Genomic DNA, 20734 nt, shown 5'->3' on the forward strand with positions numbered 1-20734 from the left:
TTTTCAAAATAATCTTCACCAGTAGGTATAGTACAGAATATTATAGAATTAAGTATTGATTGCCTTCGTGTAAAATCATGCTCTTTACGTTTGGTATTTGTAAATCAACACGCTCAGTCGGATAATAATCTGACGCAGGTTATTTTGAGAAGTTTCCGGTGAAATATTTCGTAAAGAGAAAGAGGCCGTGAAATGAAATATTTCGATCAGTTGTAAGGTGTTCAATTTGAAAAGAAGGATTCAAAACGACTGCTAGAATAAATCTGTATTTTTTATTTAACTATCAAAGCATTCCATTTTCCAAATCATTCACAGACTAACTTTTTAGTGCATCGTGTTTATCATCTAGTATCGAGTTTTTCTGAAACATGGAATAATTAGCATAATATTAATGAATAAATTTCTCAAAATACTCTTGTATGTATAAACTTTATGATGATGTATACTACCAAAATGCAAGAAATTGCTGCCCTCTGTAAATACTATGAATATAAGACTTCCAGTTCGTGTGAAGAACTGCAAAAAGCACATTCACCCTTCTGAATTCATTATCTTCTTAAATAGAATGGGTGTATCAGTGGCCAATGTTCCTAAGTTGGATTCCTTGTTACTTAGAAACGCTGGAACTGTATGCTCCCAAGTTCTTTCACTTTTAGGTACATTCAGTAGGTCCAATACGTTTTCACTCAGTTTAGGTACAATAGGATATAAAATCAATGAGCATATTCTAATACTCTCTAAAACCAATGATATAGTGCCCTTCAATTTAGTCTTTGATTCATCATCAGTTTGCTTTATAAGTATCCAAGGTTTGTGATGTTCAACCATTTGATTGGCTAGGTGTAACGTATCCATAACTGAGTCAACAACATGATGAAGATTAACTTTGTCATAGCTAATTTGTGCTTCTGTATGCAAACTGTATAATGAAATTATCAGTTCTTTGGCTTCTTGGGTTTGGAGGATGTTCACATATTTTGCTGGGTGTGGAATCTCTCTACTAGGATTGATGACACGTCCCGCACATCGACTCAACAAATTTCCAAAAGTGTGTGCTAATTCGCTATTTACAACATTTATTGCTTTGGTTTTGCTATAATCTGTGGAATAAAGAGTTCAGTCAAACACTAAACTATGATGTCAACATTTTTTAATATTAGAATGATCATATCACACGGAGTTAAAACACTATCAAAGTAAATCTTGATTTTATTAGTCTAAGCAAGTTCGAAAGTCTAATTCAATTTCACAGTAGACAGTTTTTTCGGAACTTTGCAGTTTCAAGTTTGAATAAATTAAAGGATGTTTACATGAATGTAAAAAAAAAAAAACACGCGTTTCTGTAAATTTATTGTCTACATCGCAGTGAAGACAACAATTTCGTGCATCACTGCCTAATCATAATTTGCAGCTATTAGATCATGGATATCAAGGAAAACGATGGAAACCAACTTCCTGTAACATATAAGTTAGCCAATTAATTCATATGCTTACTTGCATCACTATGTGGTACGGCTTCTCTCAAGAGGAAATATCGCAGACCATCTGCTGTGAGAAAACCCGCAGCATCAAATGGCGAAATGACATTACCCTTTGATTTTGACATTTTCTGACTATCGACAGTCCAATGCGAGTGACACAATATACTTCGCGGTGGTTCAAGACCTGCAGCTATTAAGAATGCTGGCCAAAATACTCCATGGAATTTGAGAATATCTTTCCCAATGACCTTCAACAAATAAAATGTTAATTCGATAATGCAAGGAACTAACTATAACATATGAATCAAGAATTAACAACTGCATATAACTATATTACATCAGATTTTCGGTAGTCTTTCCAAATATAGTAATAGAAATGAATCTGAGGCAATTCGAGTGAAACAATTTGAGAATATCAACCATTTAGGAAAGTTTCATACTAAGAACGTTCAAAATGATTCAAATCGGGTGTTTTCAGTCCAATTCCAATGTTTTAGAGCTCATTTTGTTCGCTGACGAGACTTCCACAAACTGTCTGAGAGATATTAAAAAAATCAGATATTATTGTACAGTTATAACACGTAAATATAACTCTTTACGAACATCTATTGTCGTTTACAAGTCATTTCAAATGATCCCTAGAATTCCCTGTGGGAAGCAAAATAAACATTCCAACAGAAACAAAAACACAAATGTTTAGTCATTTTGAATATTTTAATTGTAAAACCTTTTTTGCAATACATATGATCAGTAACTGATGCAGATTTGCAAATCATAACTCGTAAAAATGCTGCACTAGCCTAACTCGTGTTTAAAACTTCGCACTCGTCAGGAATAGCCAACTTCCTGTACTAACTGCAAAGTATAATAATCTGAAATTGTTGATATCTTAGATTGTTTCATTCAAATTTGCTCAAATGCATTTCTATCAAATCGAAATCTTTCATTTGCATTCACTGACATTGGCGTAAACAACTGCTGGAGATTTTTTGAATAGCGTTTTCTTTTTTTTCAACTTTTTGATCTGAACGGTGAGCATTATTCATCCCTAAATTCAGTTTTTGTACTTTTGTTTGAATTAGGATACTAACCTGTACTGCAGGAGGCCAGAATTCCTGATACCTTTTCTCAGGGTATCCGAGGGCTGTTAAATAATTTACCAAAGCATCTAACCACACATATATACTTTGTGATTTATCCTCAGGAACTGGGACACCCCATGGTGCCCTAGTAATTGGCCTGGAAATACTAAGGTCTTCCAAACAAGTACCCTCTTCAATCCAGTCTGACAAAATCTTATGAAACTTTACCGGTTGGACTACGCTATCTGGAAATTGTTGAAGCAGCCAATTGAAATCAATTATTGAACCGACGAGGAAAGGTATCGATGTCCTCCCCGCCCTATTTCGTTCAATTTAGGATATGTTATTCTTCATCAAAATTTAAGCGACGCCTACTTTTTCTTAACGGTGGAAAACGGTTTGAAGGAATGAAATCAACCCCCAAAGTTGGTAATTTCCAGCAGTAGTTTCGCAGTTTCGTATATTTCCAGTTGAGATATTTAAATAAAACCTATTAGATGATAATTTTCCTGGTAAATAATGAAAAATGCATTTTGTCCGATTACATTGTTCAGTTATAAATAATTTATAACTTTCAATCCCTGTAATTTTCGACCATTTAACTGCATCGTAATCGGATAAAATGTATTTTTCATTATTCGCCATGAGAATTATCCTCCAATTGATTTTATTCAAATACCTCGGCTGGACGCATGCAAAACTGCTAAACTACCACCACAAAATACGTGTTGCTTAGATTTCGATGAAGAAGAGCATATCCTAAAATGGACGAAATTGAAGGGGGGGGAGGCCTCGATATCTTTCCTTTTGAGTTATACATGATTGGAAAAATATCTCAAATGTAAATTAAGTCCATTAAGTTTTCTCAATTGGACATTGTGGGTAGAAATCCTCTCAAATTTTTTTGAAAAAAGGTTTCAAAAAAATATTTTTTACTTTCTATGACAACAGCTGACTCTTACTGAAATTCTTATATTTTACAAACTTTTTTATGAGAACAGGGCTTTGAGCCATAATATTACAAAAAAAAATTGAAGAAAGCAAATAATTTTAGGGAACATAGTAAATAAAACTAAGCAGTTATTTACGATAATAGTAGATTTCTAGGCCACAAATCGTACCTACTAAATTAATTAATGCAGTTGAAGACTGTTTTAAAATATGTATTTTAAAGTATTAACTTCCAACTTCGTTACAGAAATGAACGGATTTGAAATGCAGCCAAACGTTAGTGTGTAAATAAATACACTTTCTGTTATATGCACTAGATATGTAATATTTTTCACAGGTCAAGTTTCTGTTTTCAGCAAATTCCACTTAAAGCAAAAGTTCACAAAGTACGAATTTCCCAAGTTTCCTCGACTTAATTTCTTTCTTTATTCTGAGGGAAAACTGGGGATTTATGTATTTACCAATAGTTAGCATATTCAATCAAGATATTTTCAATCTGTTGCTGTTAATATTTGTTTGTCATACCATCCCGGAGCCAATGTTTCAAATCATCTTTAAACGCACTGAGTCGAAACTTGTAATTATCTTCCTCAATCCATTCAACTGGGTGGTTTGACTCAGCTGAAACTTTTACAGTTTTCCCTTCACTATCTTTGATGTCTTTTAATTGCAAGTTAGTTAAAAATGCTTCATCTGCTACACAATACCACCCTGAGTATTTTCCAGAATAAATGTGGCCATTCTCTTTCAACACTTTCTGAAATGTGAGAAGCACATTGAGTATCCCATACAGTGCCAGTAAATTTCAATTTTTGTCTTGATGGGTGGCCACTATTTATCTATTATAAAATATCCTTACAAAATGACTGTTTCAGATATTTCTGGTATAAAATCTGTGTTTTCTATGAACATATTAGTCTTACCCACAATATCATTATGACAGAAATAATAGCTTTGTCGTGATATTCCAGATTGATATATCTATCTATATTTGGATGCATTCCAGAAAGTAAGGCATAGATTATACAATTGATCACGTCGCTCACGAATTGAACATTATTGTGAAAAAAACAAGATGCTATCTACCCAAAAATGATGTAAAGCTTTTGTGTGGCGTGGCTCTGTCGTTCTAACGTATTCTGTATATCCAACGTCGAATAAGTCGCACATATCCTTAAATTGCTGCGATATCTGTTTACAATACTGTCCAGTATCAAGTTTTGACACTTTAGCAGCTTGCATTACTTTATTCCCATGCTCATCTGTGCCAGTACTTAGCTGCACAGAGTATCCAAGCATCGACTTATATCTGGCCAACGAGTCGGCTAATATAGCACTGTAAAGGTGGCCTATGTGAGGTCCTAGAAAAATGGCAAGTAGTAGTAGTAATGTAAGTTTTGAGCAAGTGTATTTATAAACAATTGAGCTTGACTCTGTTTGAAACATACTTACACCGACATTGACACGTGCGGTTGTTTGATATAGTGTGAATAAGTATTTTAAGCATTAATTGATTATCAATTCAAGATAAGTTGTAATTCTCAGTAAGTAATTTTTTTCTTATCAAAACTTTATTTTTTAAATGGTCAAAACTTCGATAGAACCGCATTTCAAACTTGGGACTTCAAATGTATACAAAGAGAAGAGGTTATGTAAACTTACCGGCATTTACGTAGAATATTGGTGTTGTCACGTAAAAATTTGATGAGGCTACTTTCGAATAATGTCTGTTTAATCTTTGCTTCCATGTTTTATTCAAGTTAATTACTAACGATTCTAGTATCAACAGCCCACTCATTTTCTCACACTTTAGGCTTACGCCGTTTATATAAAAAATCCTTAGGCTGGGTTCACATACCAGGGGTGGCGCGGTCATGTGGTAACCAATCAAAATGCTCGACATATGTTGTTTATTACATTTCAAGCATTTTGATTGGTTACTGCTCAATCGCGCGTATGTGAATCCACCCTTAGGTTGGAATTTCATGAGCAGCAAAACGTTGCCACCATCCGAGCATCCTGATTGGTTGACTAACCTAACATAACCTTAGTTAACAAATCAGAATGCTTGGATGGTGAGAAATGCATCTGTTGCTACTTTTTACTGCTCACTTCTCGTGAAATTACATGATTTCAAAATTTTCCAATAATTTGCTTCTCTTAGAGTGAACAAAGAACAAGTCATTATGCTTTCAACACTTTTCTGACGATTATGATTATTAGAATTAGTAATTTCACTTAAATTATTGTTACGGAAAATCTGTAACAGCAAGTCAGTAATGAAATATTCTCATCGTTTCACTTTTAAGCGTATTCTCTTATACTCTAATATGTATTTTAATCATTTTGATAAGTTCATACAAAGATTTTAATAAAAATTAATAGATGATCAACATTGTTTTGAATACCTTATTGTGTTAATATGCTACCCCATTGCGAATTATTGGATTCATTTGTCGATACAACTTTAAGCATTTCATAGTGAAACTAGTCCAAACAATTTTATTAATTCTCAAAACTCGCGAATTTCAATAAGTGGGAAAACTATCGTAACGAATATCAGAAGGGACCGGAGCACAATCAAATAGATGTTATATACATATTTGCGTTATTGTATTAGTTAAAGATAAAAAAGAAAAGTTGGAAGTAATCTAAACAAAATAGCTAAGGGATATCAGTAATCAACGTATCGATGTGTACGGGTATCTTACCTATGAGCGATTGTTTTAAAATGTCACATTGAGCTAACAATTTGAGTTGGACCTTATGTACTGGTTTATTATATGAGTTTCCTATTTAGTAGATACTTCTAGTAATTAATAAATCAACACACCTATGATTATTGAACAAAACGTTCACTGACATCTTTTTTAAAAAAAAATTGTAAAACGTTGCTGAGAAATGTTTTGTAAAAAAAAGGTTTCGTGCGAAGAAAATCTTTTGATGTCTGCGCTGCAGTAAAATTGTTGGAAATCAGAGCAAAACACTTCTTGCCTACCTATTTCTCAAAGTCAAGTATTGTTGTTCAGAAAAATAACGCAGTTAGTATCCAAATCTGATTTCACAGTTGTATAACAATGTTCACATGTATCAGATGGCATTATTTTATTCGACTATACATATTACCAAATTATATACAAAATAAATATAAATTTGTATGGCTTCTAACTAGTATTAACCGCTTCAGAGTTAGGTACAAGTGAAATCGTTTCTAAATTTGCTATTAAATCCATATGTTTGAACTCGTCGGGTTTCTTAGTGAATTTTTCCAGTAATCTTAGCCGGTCAGAATCATCGGTAGCATAATACAGCTGCAATTCATTCACCAAACACTGAGCTTCTTGGACGTTTATTGAGTTTGTGTCAAATTCTCCTCTCATCAATACTAGATCTTTTGTCTCCGCAAGTTCGGCGTAATGCGTCATTGAGAGACACTCTGGAGCATTTTCTTTGTGAACTTGATACCACAATAACGGAGTCATGTGTATTTCCGTATCATAAAATTGAGACATGATAAATTCATACCCTTCTGAACGAGGCAAGGGGAGCAAAAATGTAGGATACTGTTTCCCACGCTCAAATAGTTTCTTGTATTGTTCCGCAGACATCGCTCCCGATATGCAGTCTTTTTGCCTGTGATATTCCTGCCATATTTGAATAATCTCATCTCTGTCTTTTCCCTCTATCAGCTCAACCTTCATAACATCGTTAAGACGAGCTTCTTTTTTTTTCAAGCCAGTATCGATGCCTGGTAAGGACGGTTTTGCCTGAGAAGCTTGCTGAAACTTTCGAACTTGCTCACGTTTTTCTTTATCGACTTGTAACTGCCTCTCTTTCTCCGCAATTTTTTTCAGAAATTCTTCAGGGCTCGTTTCTTGAAGCTTAGCTATTTTCTCGGCATACTTTTCAAAGTAGGGATTCGTCTTCAATTCGTCTAAAGCCTTTTCGAGCTTTCGTTCAGAAGTCATGATCGATCTTCTCGACCCTTTTGCTGTTTCTTCAATCGTGATATTCCTCACGACACCAGTCAGAGTCAGCCCTCGTCCCACGCGAAACAGAGCTACTGCCATTTATCGGCATAAATTTCAATTCACAGCCACCTACCTATTGCGCAACAACGGTTTACAGTTTAAAAATTATGAATCGGCTGCCCGTTTCGCACACTATAAATCGCCATATTGTAACGGTGACTACCGCGCGTCGTTTACCTCCTTTGTTATCGCTGATTGATTGGTTTATCTGCTGAAATATTCCTCTGGAATTATATTATAATTGTAGGATAACGTTAATTTACTGATTTCGAATAACGAGAACATCTCAGATTTGAATTGTTAGTTGTCAGTTGTTTCAAATTTATTGATTGACCTTGTCAGTACGATCACTACAGAGTCAAACGACCAACCAAATTTATAACAACTTTGAATATTTGATAGAATAAAACCTCTTCGGGCCATATATCCGATGTAAAAACAATATCAAAAGTATTTTCTTCATGATTTTGGTCCGAATAAACGGTAAACCATGGTGTTTTCATTCAGATAGTTGTTTATTTGACGTTGTAACTGTTATTCCCATTTCCCAGAATGCATCGTTTCCGTAACGTCAGTAATCAGTTGTGACTGTCGAGCGAAGGGAAAATGTCGGCACGTTGGGGGCTGCTGTGCCACTAGTGACTGTCGCCCGTCTCGCCTCCGTTTCCCGTTAATTTCTAATTATTAGTCATTATTTTGAACCCTTAGTTATTTCGTGAAACCTTCTTTATTCAGAAAATTTTCTGTAAGAACATTTATCAACCCAATAGACGCGGGACGGTATTATTTCTGTGGCGTTTTGTGCGTCGTCGTCGCGTCGTCGTCGTTGTGTGGTAACTAAAAAGAGTCCAACATGTCGCTCAGCAACGCAAAGGTTGAATTTATCGTGGGTGCAAAATATCGACTGATGAGGAAAATTGGATCCGGATCATTCGGTGATATTTATCTCGGGATCAACATCTCAAATGGCGAAGTAAGACACTAGTTAAAACCCCAATTTTTCCTCTAAACTCTCCTCTGTCAAAATTGCCAGTTAAATTTTCCGTTCCCCGCTCCGCCATCGCAACAACAAAACTCGACACTCACCGTTATGTCATGACAGAATTACAGCGATAATCTACTAATCCATTTATATCAAAACTCACTTTACCATTTGGTCACCATTTTTATTGTCAAACCTAATGCGCGACCTTGTTTGTTGCTGAGTCTCTAGATAAAAAAAAAAAACTAAAAAAAAATGCATGCAATACACGGTTATACATGACGGGATTGACTAATCGCATTTTCTACGATTCGCTAAAGTAGGTTACAGGCTGTACAGTTATCAGGAAGAGTGACATGACACCTCGTTGCACTGCTACCATAAGCAAATAAGATTGGTATTATTTGAACGGTGATCGTGAAAATCGATTTCCGAACTGAAACTCCGTCTTCACGTCAAACCGCAAACTGAATAAAAATTTTCACTGCAATTACCACGTAATTTCCGTTATTTGTAATCATTTTGCCGACCTGCTATTAGAGTTGACTAATTTTCACAACCAATGACGAAATAGTCTTAGCAATTTGCAATATTGCAATTAGTACAGAAGAGAATTCTGAATAGAGTAAAACTCTGTACAAAAAACATCAACTGAATTTGAAATTATCAAATATCAATTTGCAATTCTTTCACTGAAGTATGCCATTCCTCATTGTACCAAGGCATCAGATACACTTGAAAATTTCATTACAAATGTATTTCCAACTCTATATATTCTTATCAATTACACAGAATAAATTATTCAATAAACTGCTCAGATTTTGCAAGCAATTTGTAAATGCAGGAGCAGTAGAATTGATTCTGTAAATATGTGTTAAAGTTCACAGAATATGCAATGGTAATGATAAGCAAGGACGAAGGTATTTATATCAGCATTAATTGATATAACAAAAATCACGTAGCAATATCAGAAAAAAATTGCATTCGAAAAATTCAATTTTTTAAATATATATATCCTTCTACTTTTTCAGTCTTACCATTTTTCAAACCTGTACTGAACAGAAATTTTCTGTCAATTAGCTTGCAAATTTCATCTTGATCTTCAATGTCAGCAATTCATAGATCAACTAAAATTAATACTTATAAATAGACAAAGGTTGCATTCTGTTGTCTGTTTGTTCCTCTGACAAACTGCATCAGCTGATAGTGTGTGCGTGTGTGTATATATATATATTTATATGTGTATATTAAACTTGCGAGTATGTTTTTGAAAATCATACAGAATTCTTCTGGAAATTATATAAATACGGGCAATTTTATTAGTAGGAAATAATTTGTAATATTTAAAAAAGTGCAGATTATCTTTTTTATACGACATGAAAAATCCGTTCACACCAATAGTAGCTTCTGAAAGATGATAATAACTATAATTAAGTAATAAATGTAGGGGAGAGTGGGCAAAACGGGCTCCTGATACAATCAAATATTATTTAAAAAAATGTCGATAACGCTTGAAATGTATTTTGAGGTCATAGAGAAGAAAAAAAAAATTGTGTTGTCGCAATTGGTCTAACGTTATTCTGTCCTTAAAGGGCTCATCTTGCTGCCCGCCTTTCCCCTAAATATGATATTAGGTTTGACAATCAGAGATTCTACTTTATAAGGTGGATAGATTTGATATTTTTCAGTGTTTTTTAGTACCTTTCATCTTTGTTTATCGTAAAGTGAACATTGAAAAAGGACGTAATTTAAATCTTCATCTTAATTATCGCATTTACATTTGGATTCATTTATTACTCTTATTCTAGCTAGAGAAGCTGCTAAATCGTAGCGGTTAAATCTCATTCGATTAATAGTTACTATGCTCTCTTTGCTGAGTCTTTTCTTTGCATACCAGGATTTATGATTTTCGTTATAAAAATTTTGGAAGTCAAATATACCTTTTTCTAATCTAATAGTTGAAATTAGCAGTTAAATCAGCGAATGGACCGTATTTTATATTAACTGTTTGAAGTTTGCAAGCTGCCTTGGCACACTGATCAACATTTTCATTCCCTGGGATCCCAATGTGAGATGAAATCGAAAATAATATTTAATTGAGGTCTTAAGAGTGTTTTTTGAGTTGAAGAGATTGTATTTTGTTTTAATTTCTAATATATAATCATTGACCTTTACATTTATATTGTTAGATTGTAAGCTTTGAAGTCCACTGATGGCGTCTGAGAAAATGAGAATGTGAGAAAAATACACTGTTATTTCGCAACTTTATTAAGACTGTTTGAAATTGAAAAATGATCATTTTTATTTCAACCTTTCGTTACTTTAACATTACTAATCCAAACTCATGAAAATGGTGACTGCCATGGGCAACGTCGATCGTTATCTGGTGATTCGTTCTAGTATTAAATCTTAATTTTTAATCTCTGGTATCAATTTTTTTACCTTCTTAAAACCAATAGTTCATGCTCTTTTACTGACAATGATAAGTTTTGAAATATTGTTTGGACAAGAATTTTTTATTTCTTAAAATCGTAACAATCAGTATCAACCAATTCTTGGTTTTTGAAATCCATCGAATTTACTATTCTCATGTCACGGCGATGCAGCAATGAGGCTAGAATTCCATTCACTTCTTATCTTTCACTGTGTGCACAAAAATCGTTATAAAAATATATGGTCTGTTTGAAAATCTATCGAAGAATTTATTCTTAGAAGAAGTCTGGGGATAACATTTTTTCTCCACTGCTTAGATTCCACTCGAACAAGCAGCAGACTGGTGCAAGAAATTGTACGTATATTTTTTCAAAACTTAAAAATCAGTCTTAAGATTAAACTGCCTGTAAATGAGGGAATGGTCAAGATATATACATCGAGTAGAGAAAAATATAGATAAAAACTATGCTGCAAGGTATTGTCTCGTGGGGCTTAGTCCGTAGCACCTAAATATGACATTTTTTTTGGTGATTGTCAATTATGTTTATTTCGTCGCGAATGTTATTGGCTCAGGCTCTTCATCTTGTTCATATATTTATTATTCATTTGTTTTCCTGAACTAAAACCTTTGACGTTAGCATCTCATGATATTATTTTATAATTTTTCTATAGGAAGTTGCAGTGAAACTGGAAAATATGCGAGCCCGCCACCCGCAGCTCCTCTACGAATCCAAATTATACAAAATCTTACACGGCGGAATCGGAATACCTCACATACGATGGTAATTATTATATTACATTCAAACTTATTATGTAATAACAATAATACAGAAATTAGTATTAAGAGTAACGAATTAAAAACAACATAGTCTTTGCTTACAGTAAAAAACAGTAGCTTTTTCTAGAAGGATTTTTTTACAGATCAGGGAAACCGAAACAAAACTGGAAAATATTTAAATTTAATGTATTTCCAAATGATTGCAATACTATGCAAAATATTTTTTTCCCAATCAATGTTAGGCATTAAAAGAAATTCGTGTTACAAAGTGTTCAGTGTTTAGAAACAGCACACATTTACGAAATAACGGATTGTATGCAATAACTATTTATCATGCATAAATGGAAGCCAGTCTACAAAAGAGCAAAAACATCTGTTCCAGATTTTTACAACTTATAAATGATCGAAATAAAATGCCGATTTCTTTGTTATATTAAATGATCCATGTCGATTTGAAAACCTTACACTCGTCAAGGAATTTTAAATTGTTCAGCTACTGGACACCCTGTGTTGTAATTTGATGATCACGTTTCATTTTCCAATTATTGAAATTGATTACATGATCAGAAATGTTATGGCAAAACTTTTTGAAATAAATATCATCGGTATTGGGTAGTTCATAACGTTACTACAACCACAGATTTCTAGCAAAACTTATTACTTTCAGTAAAGTCTAATACAGTGTAAACAATATACAGTATGACCTCGTTCATCCAAGTTAATACGGGGAGCGTGGAGCTTCAGTCAATCGAAAACTTGATGAACAAGGTTCTATTGTATTTGTATCTTGCAAATTTAACTCCTCATTTCAAAAATATTCGGCAATTACAAAATACTGTTTTTTCCATGCCAAAGTCACTAACTTGATCCTTTACATTTTATTGAACCCTTCATAGTCACATTACCAAATAATTTCACGGTAGTCACGCTGGATTGATTGTACCCAATCAGTTTGAAAAAATGATCGTGAGACAACTATCCGTACGATTTGGATCACAAAGTTACAGAACATGCTTTGAACCTTCTAGTTTGCATACCAAAAGTCGGTTTACAAGAAATGAAATGGCATCATGTTAAAAAAAAAAATCATAAAGGGTGCCAAAAGGACACTTACACTTAAAAAATCATAACTTTGTCAATTTTTTATATTATGAACTAAAATTCAAAGGTGATACTCCTTACATGTGATACTTACGAGAAAAAAGTAGTGGCATAGTGCGTGTTCCAAAAAAAGCTTTATCTTCCCTGCTCACAATGTTGCTTGATCGGCTGTCAGATCAACACTGACGCTTGATTCAAGTAACTAATAGTTCGTACTTATAGGGATACTTTAAACCCTAGATATATGGCTACTGAAGTCTCATTTGAAGCCAAAGGGTATTAGATATTTAGATAAAGCCAAACTTAACAGCCAGAGTTGGAAGCGAAACGTGTAAAACTTTTCGGAAATGAAAGATTGAAGTTTAGTTTTATTCTCATAATTCTATAGAAGTATTGGGCATTCAAGGTATTTCACAAAATTTTTTATTTTCGAACTTCATTAACTTATTCGAACGAAGATTACAAGGTTTGGCTGCTAGTTTTAACTGCTAGCTTCAGCCTCGTGATATTTAAGTCCAAAGTTGATAGTTGGGTCGATTCTATTCAGTGTCACTACAAAGGGTTTAATAATGAAACAACCTTGTGCTACAATTTTGTAGTCTTCATAAACTACATGACAATGGTTAGAACTTAAATTCATTTTAAAAAATGTATATTCCTAATTTGGGAAACCTTTTGCAGTTGACAAGATAATTTTCTACGTTACGCTTTTTGTAAACTTTGTGAAATTAAAACACTCTTACTATTCCAGGTATGGTCAGGAACGTGAATATAATGTGCTCGTTATGGATTTATTGGGACCTTCTTTAGAAGATCTCTTTACATTCTGTTCGCGAAGATTTACGATAAAAACAGTATTGATGCTGGCTGACCAAATGATTGGAAGAATCGAATTCGTCCATTGCAAACACTTTATTCACAGAGATATAAAGCCAGACAACTTTTTGATGGGTATCGGGCGCCACTGCAATAAGGTGAGTCAAAATAGCAAAATTATGAGACGTATAACGGTACATCTCTAAATACTAGTACAAGCTTTTACTTGTACCAGAACTTAAATAACTTGTTATTCAAACATAGCATCTGTATGTGAGGTATTTGTCTTTTTTTCATATACAAATGAAACAACCAAGCTTTGTTTGATCAATAAATGTATTAGCATTCTGAAAGAAAATCTAATTTAAATTCAGCATGCCGTAGTCCTGCATTTCAAACATCTTATTATGACTATTACTACAGTTTCTAGTATTATTTAGCCATCGAAAGTTCACGGTACTTTATAAATAATTTTACAGCTCTTCATGATAGATTTTGGACTAGCAAAAAAATACAGAGACAGTCGCACCAGGTCGCACATAATATACAGAGAGGATAAGAATTTGACGGGAACAGCAAGATATGCTTCAATTAACGCTCACCTTGGCATTGAGCAAAGCCGCCGTGATGACATGGAATCTTTGGGTTATGTTCTTATGTACTTCAATCGAGGATCCTTGCCTTGGCAGGGGCTCAAGGCTGCTACCAAAAAGCAGAAATATGAAAAGATCAGTGAAAAAAAAATGTCCACTCCAGTTGAGGTCTTGTGTAAGGTGAGTTACACGATTTGAGAAAGTCTCTCCACCACTCAAACTGGTTTTTTGTTCTCTGAAAACCAAATTTAGGAGCAACAACGTTATTCGTTTTCTCCTAAAAGCAGTTTTCGATTATTTCTTTTTGTTTCTTCTAATAAACAAGTCTAAAAACAAAAATTGTATTTAAATTTTCGTACCAGATTAGAAAGAATCTGATACGAGCGAATTTTTCTACAATATAAAGAACTTTGCATAAAGTTGCCAGAAAAATTCTGTAAAATGACAGAATAATTTAAACTGTGCACAACGTGATTCATTCAATCTAGAATATTATCTTGTCAACAATTTATGTATTGTGCACTGAAGAAAACACTTTATGAAACAATATATCAGACCACTGAATAAAAACAGTAGCAGAGATTCCGACACAAAAGCTGAGCCTATCAGCTGTGTTAATTTTCTTAATGAATATCAACACAATTATTTATTTACTCATTTATTTATGATTCTAGGGCTTCCCAGCAGAGTTCGCGATGTACCTGAACTACACACGACAGTTGCGATTTGAAGAGAGTCCTGACTACATGTACCTGCGTCAATTGTTCCGCATATTGTTCCGGACCTTGAATCATCAGTACGATTATACATTTGACTGGACAATGCTAAAGCAGAAGGGGGCCAGCCTCAACCCTGTCAGCGGTCCATCTGCGAGCGGTCAAGTCCTACCGAGCCAAGGACCACAAGGTCAGGGCCAAGGTCAAACACCTACTCAAGCCAATGCCCAGACAGGTGCGTGCATTGGAACACATCCTACTGCATACAAGTGACGATGGTTACCTGGTTAATACTCTCATATGAAGCAACCCACCTTGTCGAAAGATCGAGGTTCTCGCGCCAAAATTCAGAATTAAACAGAGCCTTATCCATGACCATTTAGGGATTATCAATCTATATCCGATACATCCAGTCATATTCAGTAATTAAAAATTTTATACCCTTTAAAATTTACTCGTCAATTCTTTCCTGAACTATGTTTTCCGTATAAAATTCGACTTAACCCTTTCAAAACGGTTGTCAATTCCAGTGGACATACATTTCAAGAATTCGTGACTAAAGTTTCATTGTCATTTGATTTTTCTTCTTTAAGAGATGGGTTTTGTCAACGGTTCCAGTACCTATCTCAAAAAAATATATTTAAGATTGTCTCTTCATTCAAGTATGTTTTCTAGTCGAAAAAGTGCAGCTAAAGTAGTCGAAAAAAGATGCGCATAATTTTTGTACTTATTTCTAATTTTATGGGCTATTCAAAATTAATTTATTGTCTGGAAAAATAATATTTATGTTTTTAAAATAGTCTCGAATATTGTACAAAAATATATACTATAAGCTCGGCATCTATTAATGGAAAGTTGTTATCTTGAAAACATTACACCTCCACTGTAATGGACATATTTATAACATTTGACATAGGTTTAGGGAAATTCTGAAAAAAAAAAATAAGACATCTTAATTGAAAGATACAGAATTAAAATATTAGAAAGATAAAATTTCTACCGTTAGATTTAATTCAGTTCTGAAAGGGTTAAATAGGGAACATTCATACATTGAAGTGCGTTGAACTTACTTACACGTAAAACATCGACGATGAAGTATTTAATAAATCATGCATAAATGTAGTCCGACTTTTGCCTGAGGTCTAAATCCTATCGTACACCATCCACCTTGCTATGCCTCTCCTGATATAATGAGTTCTTAAAAAATAGTCGAAATAATTATTATGTTGTAATTTGCAGTCAAATTGTGTAATGAAACGCCGATAAAATTCAGTCATTCTTACCTTCGATAAAATACGTGTAATATAGTTCATTGATTTAGATACACATCTTCGCACCAGAAATTTTTCGATTTATCCCAAAACAAAGTCCACGTGATTTGATAATCTGCAATTTTTTTTTATACCCTATCCTGCTCTGGAAAAGAGTTACAGAAATTAAAATTTGAAAAATATGGGAAATACTAATTAGAGATAATATCTCAAATTTTTCTATATTCGTTAAAAAATCGCAATCACGGTTCTACAGTCTAAACTACTTATCAATTATTGCAATGCGATTCTATTTCCTTTTACTTATACCTGGGCATATATTCATATGCGCTTAATGTAATCTGTAAATTTCAAATTGGACTGGACTTTAATTTTTTATTAATAATAATTCACGTATGGAGAAATATGGTTTATGGAAAATTGGCACCAAACAGACGCGAGCACAGTTTCCAGGTGGGTCATTCATTCGGAATAATGATCACTACTCTGGTATTTCATTTTTTTATTTTTTTTATTTTGGTTCTAGAGTAATCGAGCTACGCTTCATAAGGTAGCTCTAACTTTGACTGAAGACTCGTAAAGATGGTTGGACCCATGCGCAAATTAGTGTGATACTTTATTGAGACTAGATGTGCCTGGGAATAATAAAATCTTAAACTTACCGACTCTTTTGTGGGACTTGTGGGATTCTAATATAAATGAATGAAAAGTTTAATTCCCCCAGGCCATTTCATCGCCTCTTGACTGTCTTCAGTATTCTTCCGTGAACATCGCCCTAAAAACGTTAGTGTCCAAATGAGATAATGCCAAAGCCGAAAAATTTAAGGGTCCCTCTGTCTTGTTAAATTGAACGAATTTCACAAACGCGCGAGTCCATCTATTTGTATTTAAAAAATTTCATAAGTAACACGAATATGTCACAGCCATATATTTATAGATATTTATGAATTGAAACAGCTTACATTTTTTCTTTGGACTATAGTAGTTTTTATTGGTGAAAATCGTATAATTTTGAGAATAACCGGGAACAAATAATTTTTTTACAATTCTTTTCGACAAAGAGAATGCTTAGAAAAAAAAATTTCCTTACGTAACAGATATGGGATAAAAATTCCTAATTGATGCCCAATTCCAATCTTATATTTTCTTCAAACATTACAATTAGTCGTAATGTTTCTTGCATCATTACACGTTACAAATGTGGGAATTACTTTTTAATAGAAATTGAAAAATGCTTGAAATTAATACAATTTTCCATAGGTTTTGTGCTAAAAGATTTACTTTTATACACGTATTCATGGCTCATTTCACATTGCTACTCTGAAGTCTAACAAGTTGGATAAAGATCTGTTATATTCTTCCCCTTGAATACCAGAACCGTCCTCACTGTATTTCTTTCTGTTAGATCACAGAAATATTATCTGTATTAATTTGGTAAACTGCGATTTGAACTGTTAATAGCAGATTAGTTTCGGACAATAGAGCAGCGAGTGGTCCAGCGCCTGTGGAGTGGAGATCTTCTCTGTGTACAGCATGGCATTTAACTGTTGATTAGAGGAAAAAACTAATTGGGTTAAATTCACACCATACAAACAATGAAATTTCACAAATTCTAAACTCTGTTTGAGATTTCTTTTTTCCTTGGTTTTTTAATAATTACTATTTTTTTATATGAGAATATGAAAAAATACAGATACTTTGAAGAAAAAAGTCTTAGTTTTACAGAGTATCATTGTTATATTTGTTCTTGTTGTCAATGGACTTATTATTGAAAAAAATTAGCCACGGGTGAGAGTGAAGTGGTCAAACAGTTCCGAGCAGCAGGCGTCAACGTAGCTCTTCATGCTGCGAACAACTCAACGAAAAAGGACTAGCTACATCGTCTTCCTATCCCATTTACTTCATAATCAACTAAACTCTACTGTTGAGAAACATCAAAAAACCTATAAAAAATTATCTAAAGAATGAACATCCAACACAATTGTTTGGCGATATCTGTACTCCGGGTTTGTAGTGTAAATTAACGTTTTCATCAAGCAATATCATCAAGTATTTAGTTTCAATGGATTGAATTTTTCCAAGATTTACTCACTTGAAATTTATATGTGCCTCGAGTACAAAAAAGGTATTGCTCGAATTTATCTCATTTGATGAAAAAAAAAAAAAAAAATGAATTTTCTAAGTGACTTACAGAGGTACATTGAACTTTGGACATTGTGAAGGTCTCGAGTACAGGTGTAGTCGTTGACTTTCCTAACTTTTCTGTTTTTTTCTTGTCTTTGACGTTCTCCTCTGTATCCAATTTTTGAGTAAATTAACGACATTTTTTTTGTTGAATTACTGATGCTGCTACTACTGCTGCTGCTGCTGTTGTTATCACTACTGAAGCATATAGTAAAGGATACGAGACATGAATAAATAACAGTAGTCCTGTCTAGCGGAGTTCATACTTGTATATACAAACATTGATTGAATGTTCATTACAATCGATTCTTGTAGTCGTTGATTGAAGTATGAAGAAACAAGGTGTACCAGAATAAAATGATACACTTTTTACTGTTCAAGAAACCTGTCTCTCAATATATACCTACGTGTCTGTATATTCTTTCGTTATCTGATATTTTTATGAACGTGGTGCACTAATTGTCAATCACCAAAATCTGTAATATTATTTTGATGTACTAGCGGTAAAGAACGCCATTATGGTCACGTTTTCCGGTCATAAAATTAAACTTGACGGACACGTATTCAACTGAACACATGTTTAATTTTATGATCGAAAAACGCAACCGTAATAGAGTACCTGACGGTTACTACATCGAAAAATAATGTCCGCACCACGGCCGTACAACTTTTCTACCTTTGTACGAAAACTGCTATTCTTTCAAATCATATTAATTTGAATTTTTTACTCTATTTATTATACGAATTACATCGCTTTAGTGAAAAAAATGTATTGTATACTCGTATTCACAAAATTTATAGTCTAAATGAAAAGATCTATCGAAGAATTTGGATTTAATTATTTTTATGTTCTATGATTAACTGGAGTTGATCTGCTAAAATCTAACACCGCAAACCACGCCTCTTCTTGTGACTAACTGATGCTAACATTTCAACAAGAATTTTTTTCTCGTTTGTTTCAGGAACGCGTTAAAGCTCCGAATGCCCCCTGATAGCCCTGAATCAGTTGCGATTGCTAAAAGTGCCCCGAATGCGAGACTTAACATAAAACTGACATTAAAAACAATGAGCTGAATTAAATGTAAAGTATTTGGATACTAAAAAGACGACATTTTATTGAATGAACAAAACAACGTTGTTCATAAAGTGAAAAATTTAGGGAAAATTTTTAAGTAAAATATAGAAAAAATTTAAAAAAAAAATAAAATAAAAAAAAAAAGTGAACTGGTATTGGACCATTTTTGATGAGTGCTCATCAGAAATTTCAGATCTATAGAAAACTCAATTTCCTATCTTTCTAGTATTTAAAACTTTCCTCATAATTCAGTTCAGATTTATTACCCGGATGAGAGATTGGGCGTGAGGTTGGCTTGTTCTCGTACTATTGCAGTGATTTTCATTATTTATACTTTTGTGGTAAATTGGAAAATTAAATATTCAAAAGATTCCTTATACATTTTCATTCGATTTTCATTCGAATTTCAGGCTATATTTAGTTTGATAATTCATACATACTGTTGATTGTGCAAATTCAAAATCTTGCATGTGCTGCAAAGGCTGTGTAAAAAAGTTTAGTATATATATTTATATAATATATATATATACATATATTATAATATATATAATGTATATGTATATATTATATATACATTATACTTTATATATGTACATATATAATGTATAATGTAAAATGAAGGAACAGCACTATTATAATGAGATTGTTCCTTATTACCGTACAGGGAAATGTTGTTGTAACTGTTATTCTTCTCCATCTTAGTCTCCTTGTTATTTTAAGCCAGCATATCGTTTGCACCGCAGCTTTGTTCTTCAAATGAACACAAAAAAATCTCAACTTTGATGTTGTCTGTTTCTTCTTGTAAGTGTTAGAATATGACGTGTTAATTTGGTTAATGAACAACAGGGTGAGGAGTCTTCGAACACCATTATATTCGTAATGCCTCAATGCTATAATATAGGAAAAGATTTGCAGGCTGACCTCGTACTTACTCTCACTACTGCAACCGTTTCTTGTGTTTCTCACGTGTGGCGGGAACAAATAAATAAGTGGTCGGAGAGCCATTGTTCTGACTGCGCCAGGATAGAAATTGAGAGTCTGAATGCAATAGGCCCGACAATTCACAGAACAATTTAAAAATTAAGAAACAAAAAAATGAAAACCACGCTCAAGGAAGCACGTGTTTATTATTATAATAATAAGGAGAAAATTGAAAATAAATAATAATTAATGAACAAACGAATGGATGAGTGAGTGGGAAATGTGTAAATGTATTATGCGTGATAAGTTAATTAATAAA

The 20734-nt window shown here is 33.4% G+C and overlaps 2 protein-coding genes across 5 annotated transcripts; one reads left to right on the forward strand and one right to left on the reverse strand.

The window, feature by feature from the left end:
• Window positions 1–256: 256 nt before the first annotated feature.
• Window positions 257–7922, reverse strand: LOC124409269 (methionine--tRNA ligase, mitochondrial-like). The gene is made up of 7 exons (XM_046886786.1): window positions 6684–7922; window positions 5177–5533; window positions 4601–4875; window positions 4040–4271; window positions 2573–2808; window positions 1495–1729; window positions 257–1100 (listed from the first exon to the last, which is right to left on the reverse strand). Exons 1-7 carry the CDS (start codon window positions 7582–7584, stop codon window positions 532–534), a joined length of 2805 nt encoding a protein of 934 aa, XP_046742742.1. The 5' UTR covers window positions 7585–7922; the 3' UTR covers window positions 257–531.
• A 194-nt stretch (window positions 7923–8116) lies between these two features.
• On the forward strand, window positions 8117–19981 carry LOC124408968 (casein kinase I). Of its 4 annotated transcripts, XM_046886353.1 has the most exons (7): window positions 8382–8518; window positions 11278–11315; window positions 11633–11742; window positions 13591–13813; window positions 14135–14428; window positions 14923–15199; window positions 18012–19981. In XM_046886353.1, exons 3-7 carry the CDS (start codon window positions 11657–11659, stop codon window positions 18107–18109), a joined length of 978 nt encoding a protein of 325 aa, XP_046742309.1. In that variant the 5' UTR covers window positions 8382–8518; window positions 11278–11315; window positions 11633–11656; the 3' UTR covers window positions 18110–19981. The 4 variants fall into 4 exon arrangements, with proteins under 4 accessions (XP_046742281.1, XP_046742290.1, XP_046742299.1 ...); XM_046886325.1 differs by lacking the exon at window positions 11278–11315 and having other exon boundaries at window positions 8117–8518; XM_046886334.1 differs by lacking the exon at window positions 11278–11315 and having other exon boundaries at window positions 8117–8518; window positions 19382–19981.
• Window positions 19982–20734: the final 753 nt, after the last annotated feature.

This window comes from Diprion similis, chromosome 1, assembly GCF_021155765.1.
Source record: "Diprion similis isolate iyDipSimi1 chromosome 1, iyDipSimi1.1, whole genome shotgun sequence".
Taxonomy (NCBI): Eukaryota; Metazoa; Arthropoda; class Insecta; order Hymenoptera; family Diprionidae; genus Diprion; species Diprion similis.

What these genes read in the sequence shown, in the direction of transcription:
- LOC124408968 (XM_046886325.1), top strand. Translation starts at nt 8,399, where the DNA reads ATGTCGCTCAGCAACGCAAAGGTTGAATTTATCGTGGGTGCAAAATAT. An exon ending in TCAACATCTCAAATGGCGAA is followed by an intron (nt 8,519 to 11,632) that starts GTAAGACACTAG and finishes ATTTTTCTATAG; the next exon opens with GAAGTTGCAGTGAAACTGGA. An exon ending in TCGGGCGCCACTGCAATAAG is followed by an intron (nt 13,814 to 14,134) that starts GTGAGTCAAAAT and finishes ATAATTTTACAG; the next exon opens with CTCTTCATGATAGATTTTGG.
- LOC124409269 (XM_046886786.1), bottom strand. Translation starts at nt 7,584, where the DNA reads ATGGCAGTAGCTCTGTTTCGCGTGGGACGAGGGCTGACTCTGACTGGT. An exon ending in AAGCTTTACATCATTTTTGG is followed by an intron (nt 4,272 to 4,600) that starts GTAGATAGCATC and finishes CTCACATTTCAG; the next exon opens with AAAGTGTTGAAAGAGAATGG. An exon ending in CGTACCACATAGTGATGCAA is followed by an intron (nt 1,101 to 1,494) that starts GTAAGCATATGA and finishes TTTATTCCACAG; the next exon opens with ATTATAGCAAAACCAAAGCA.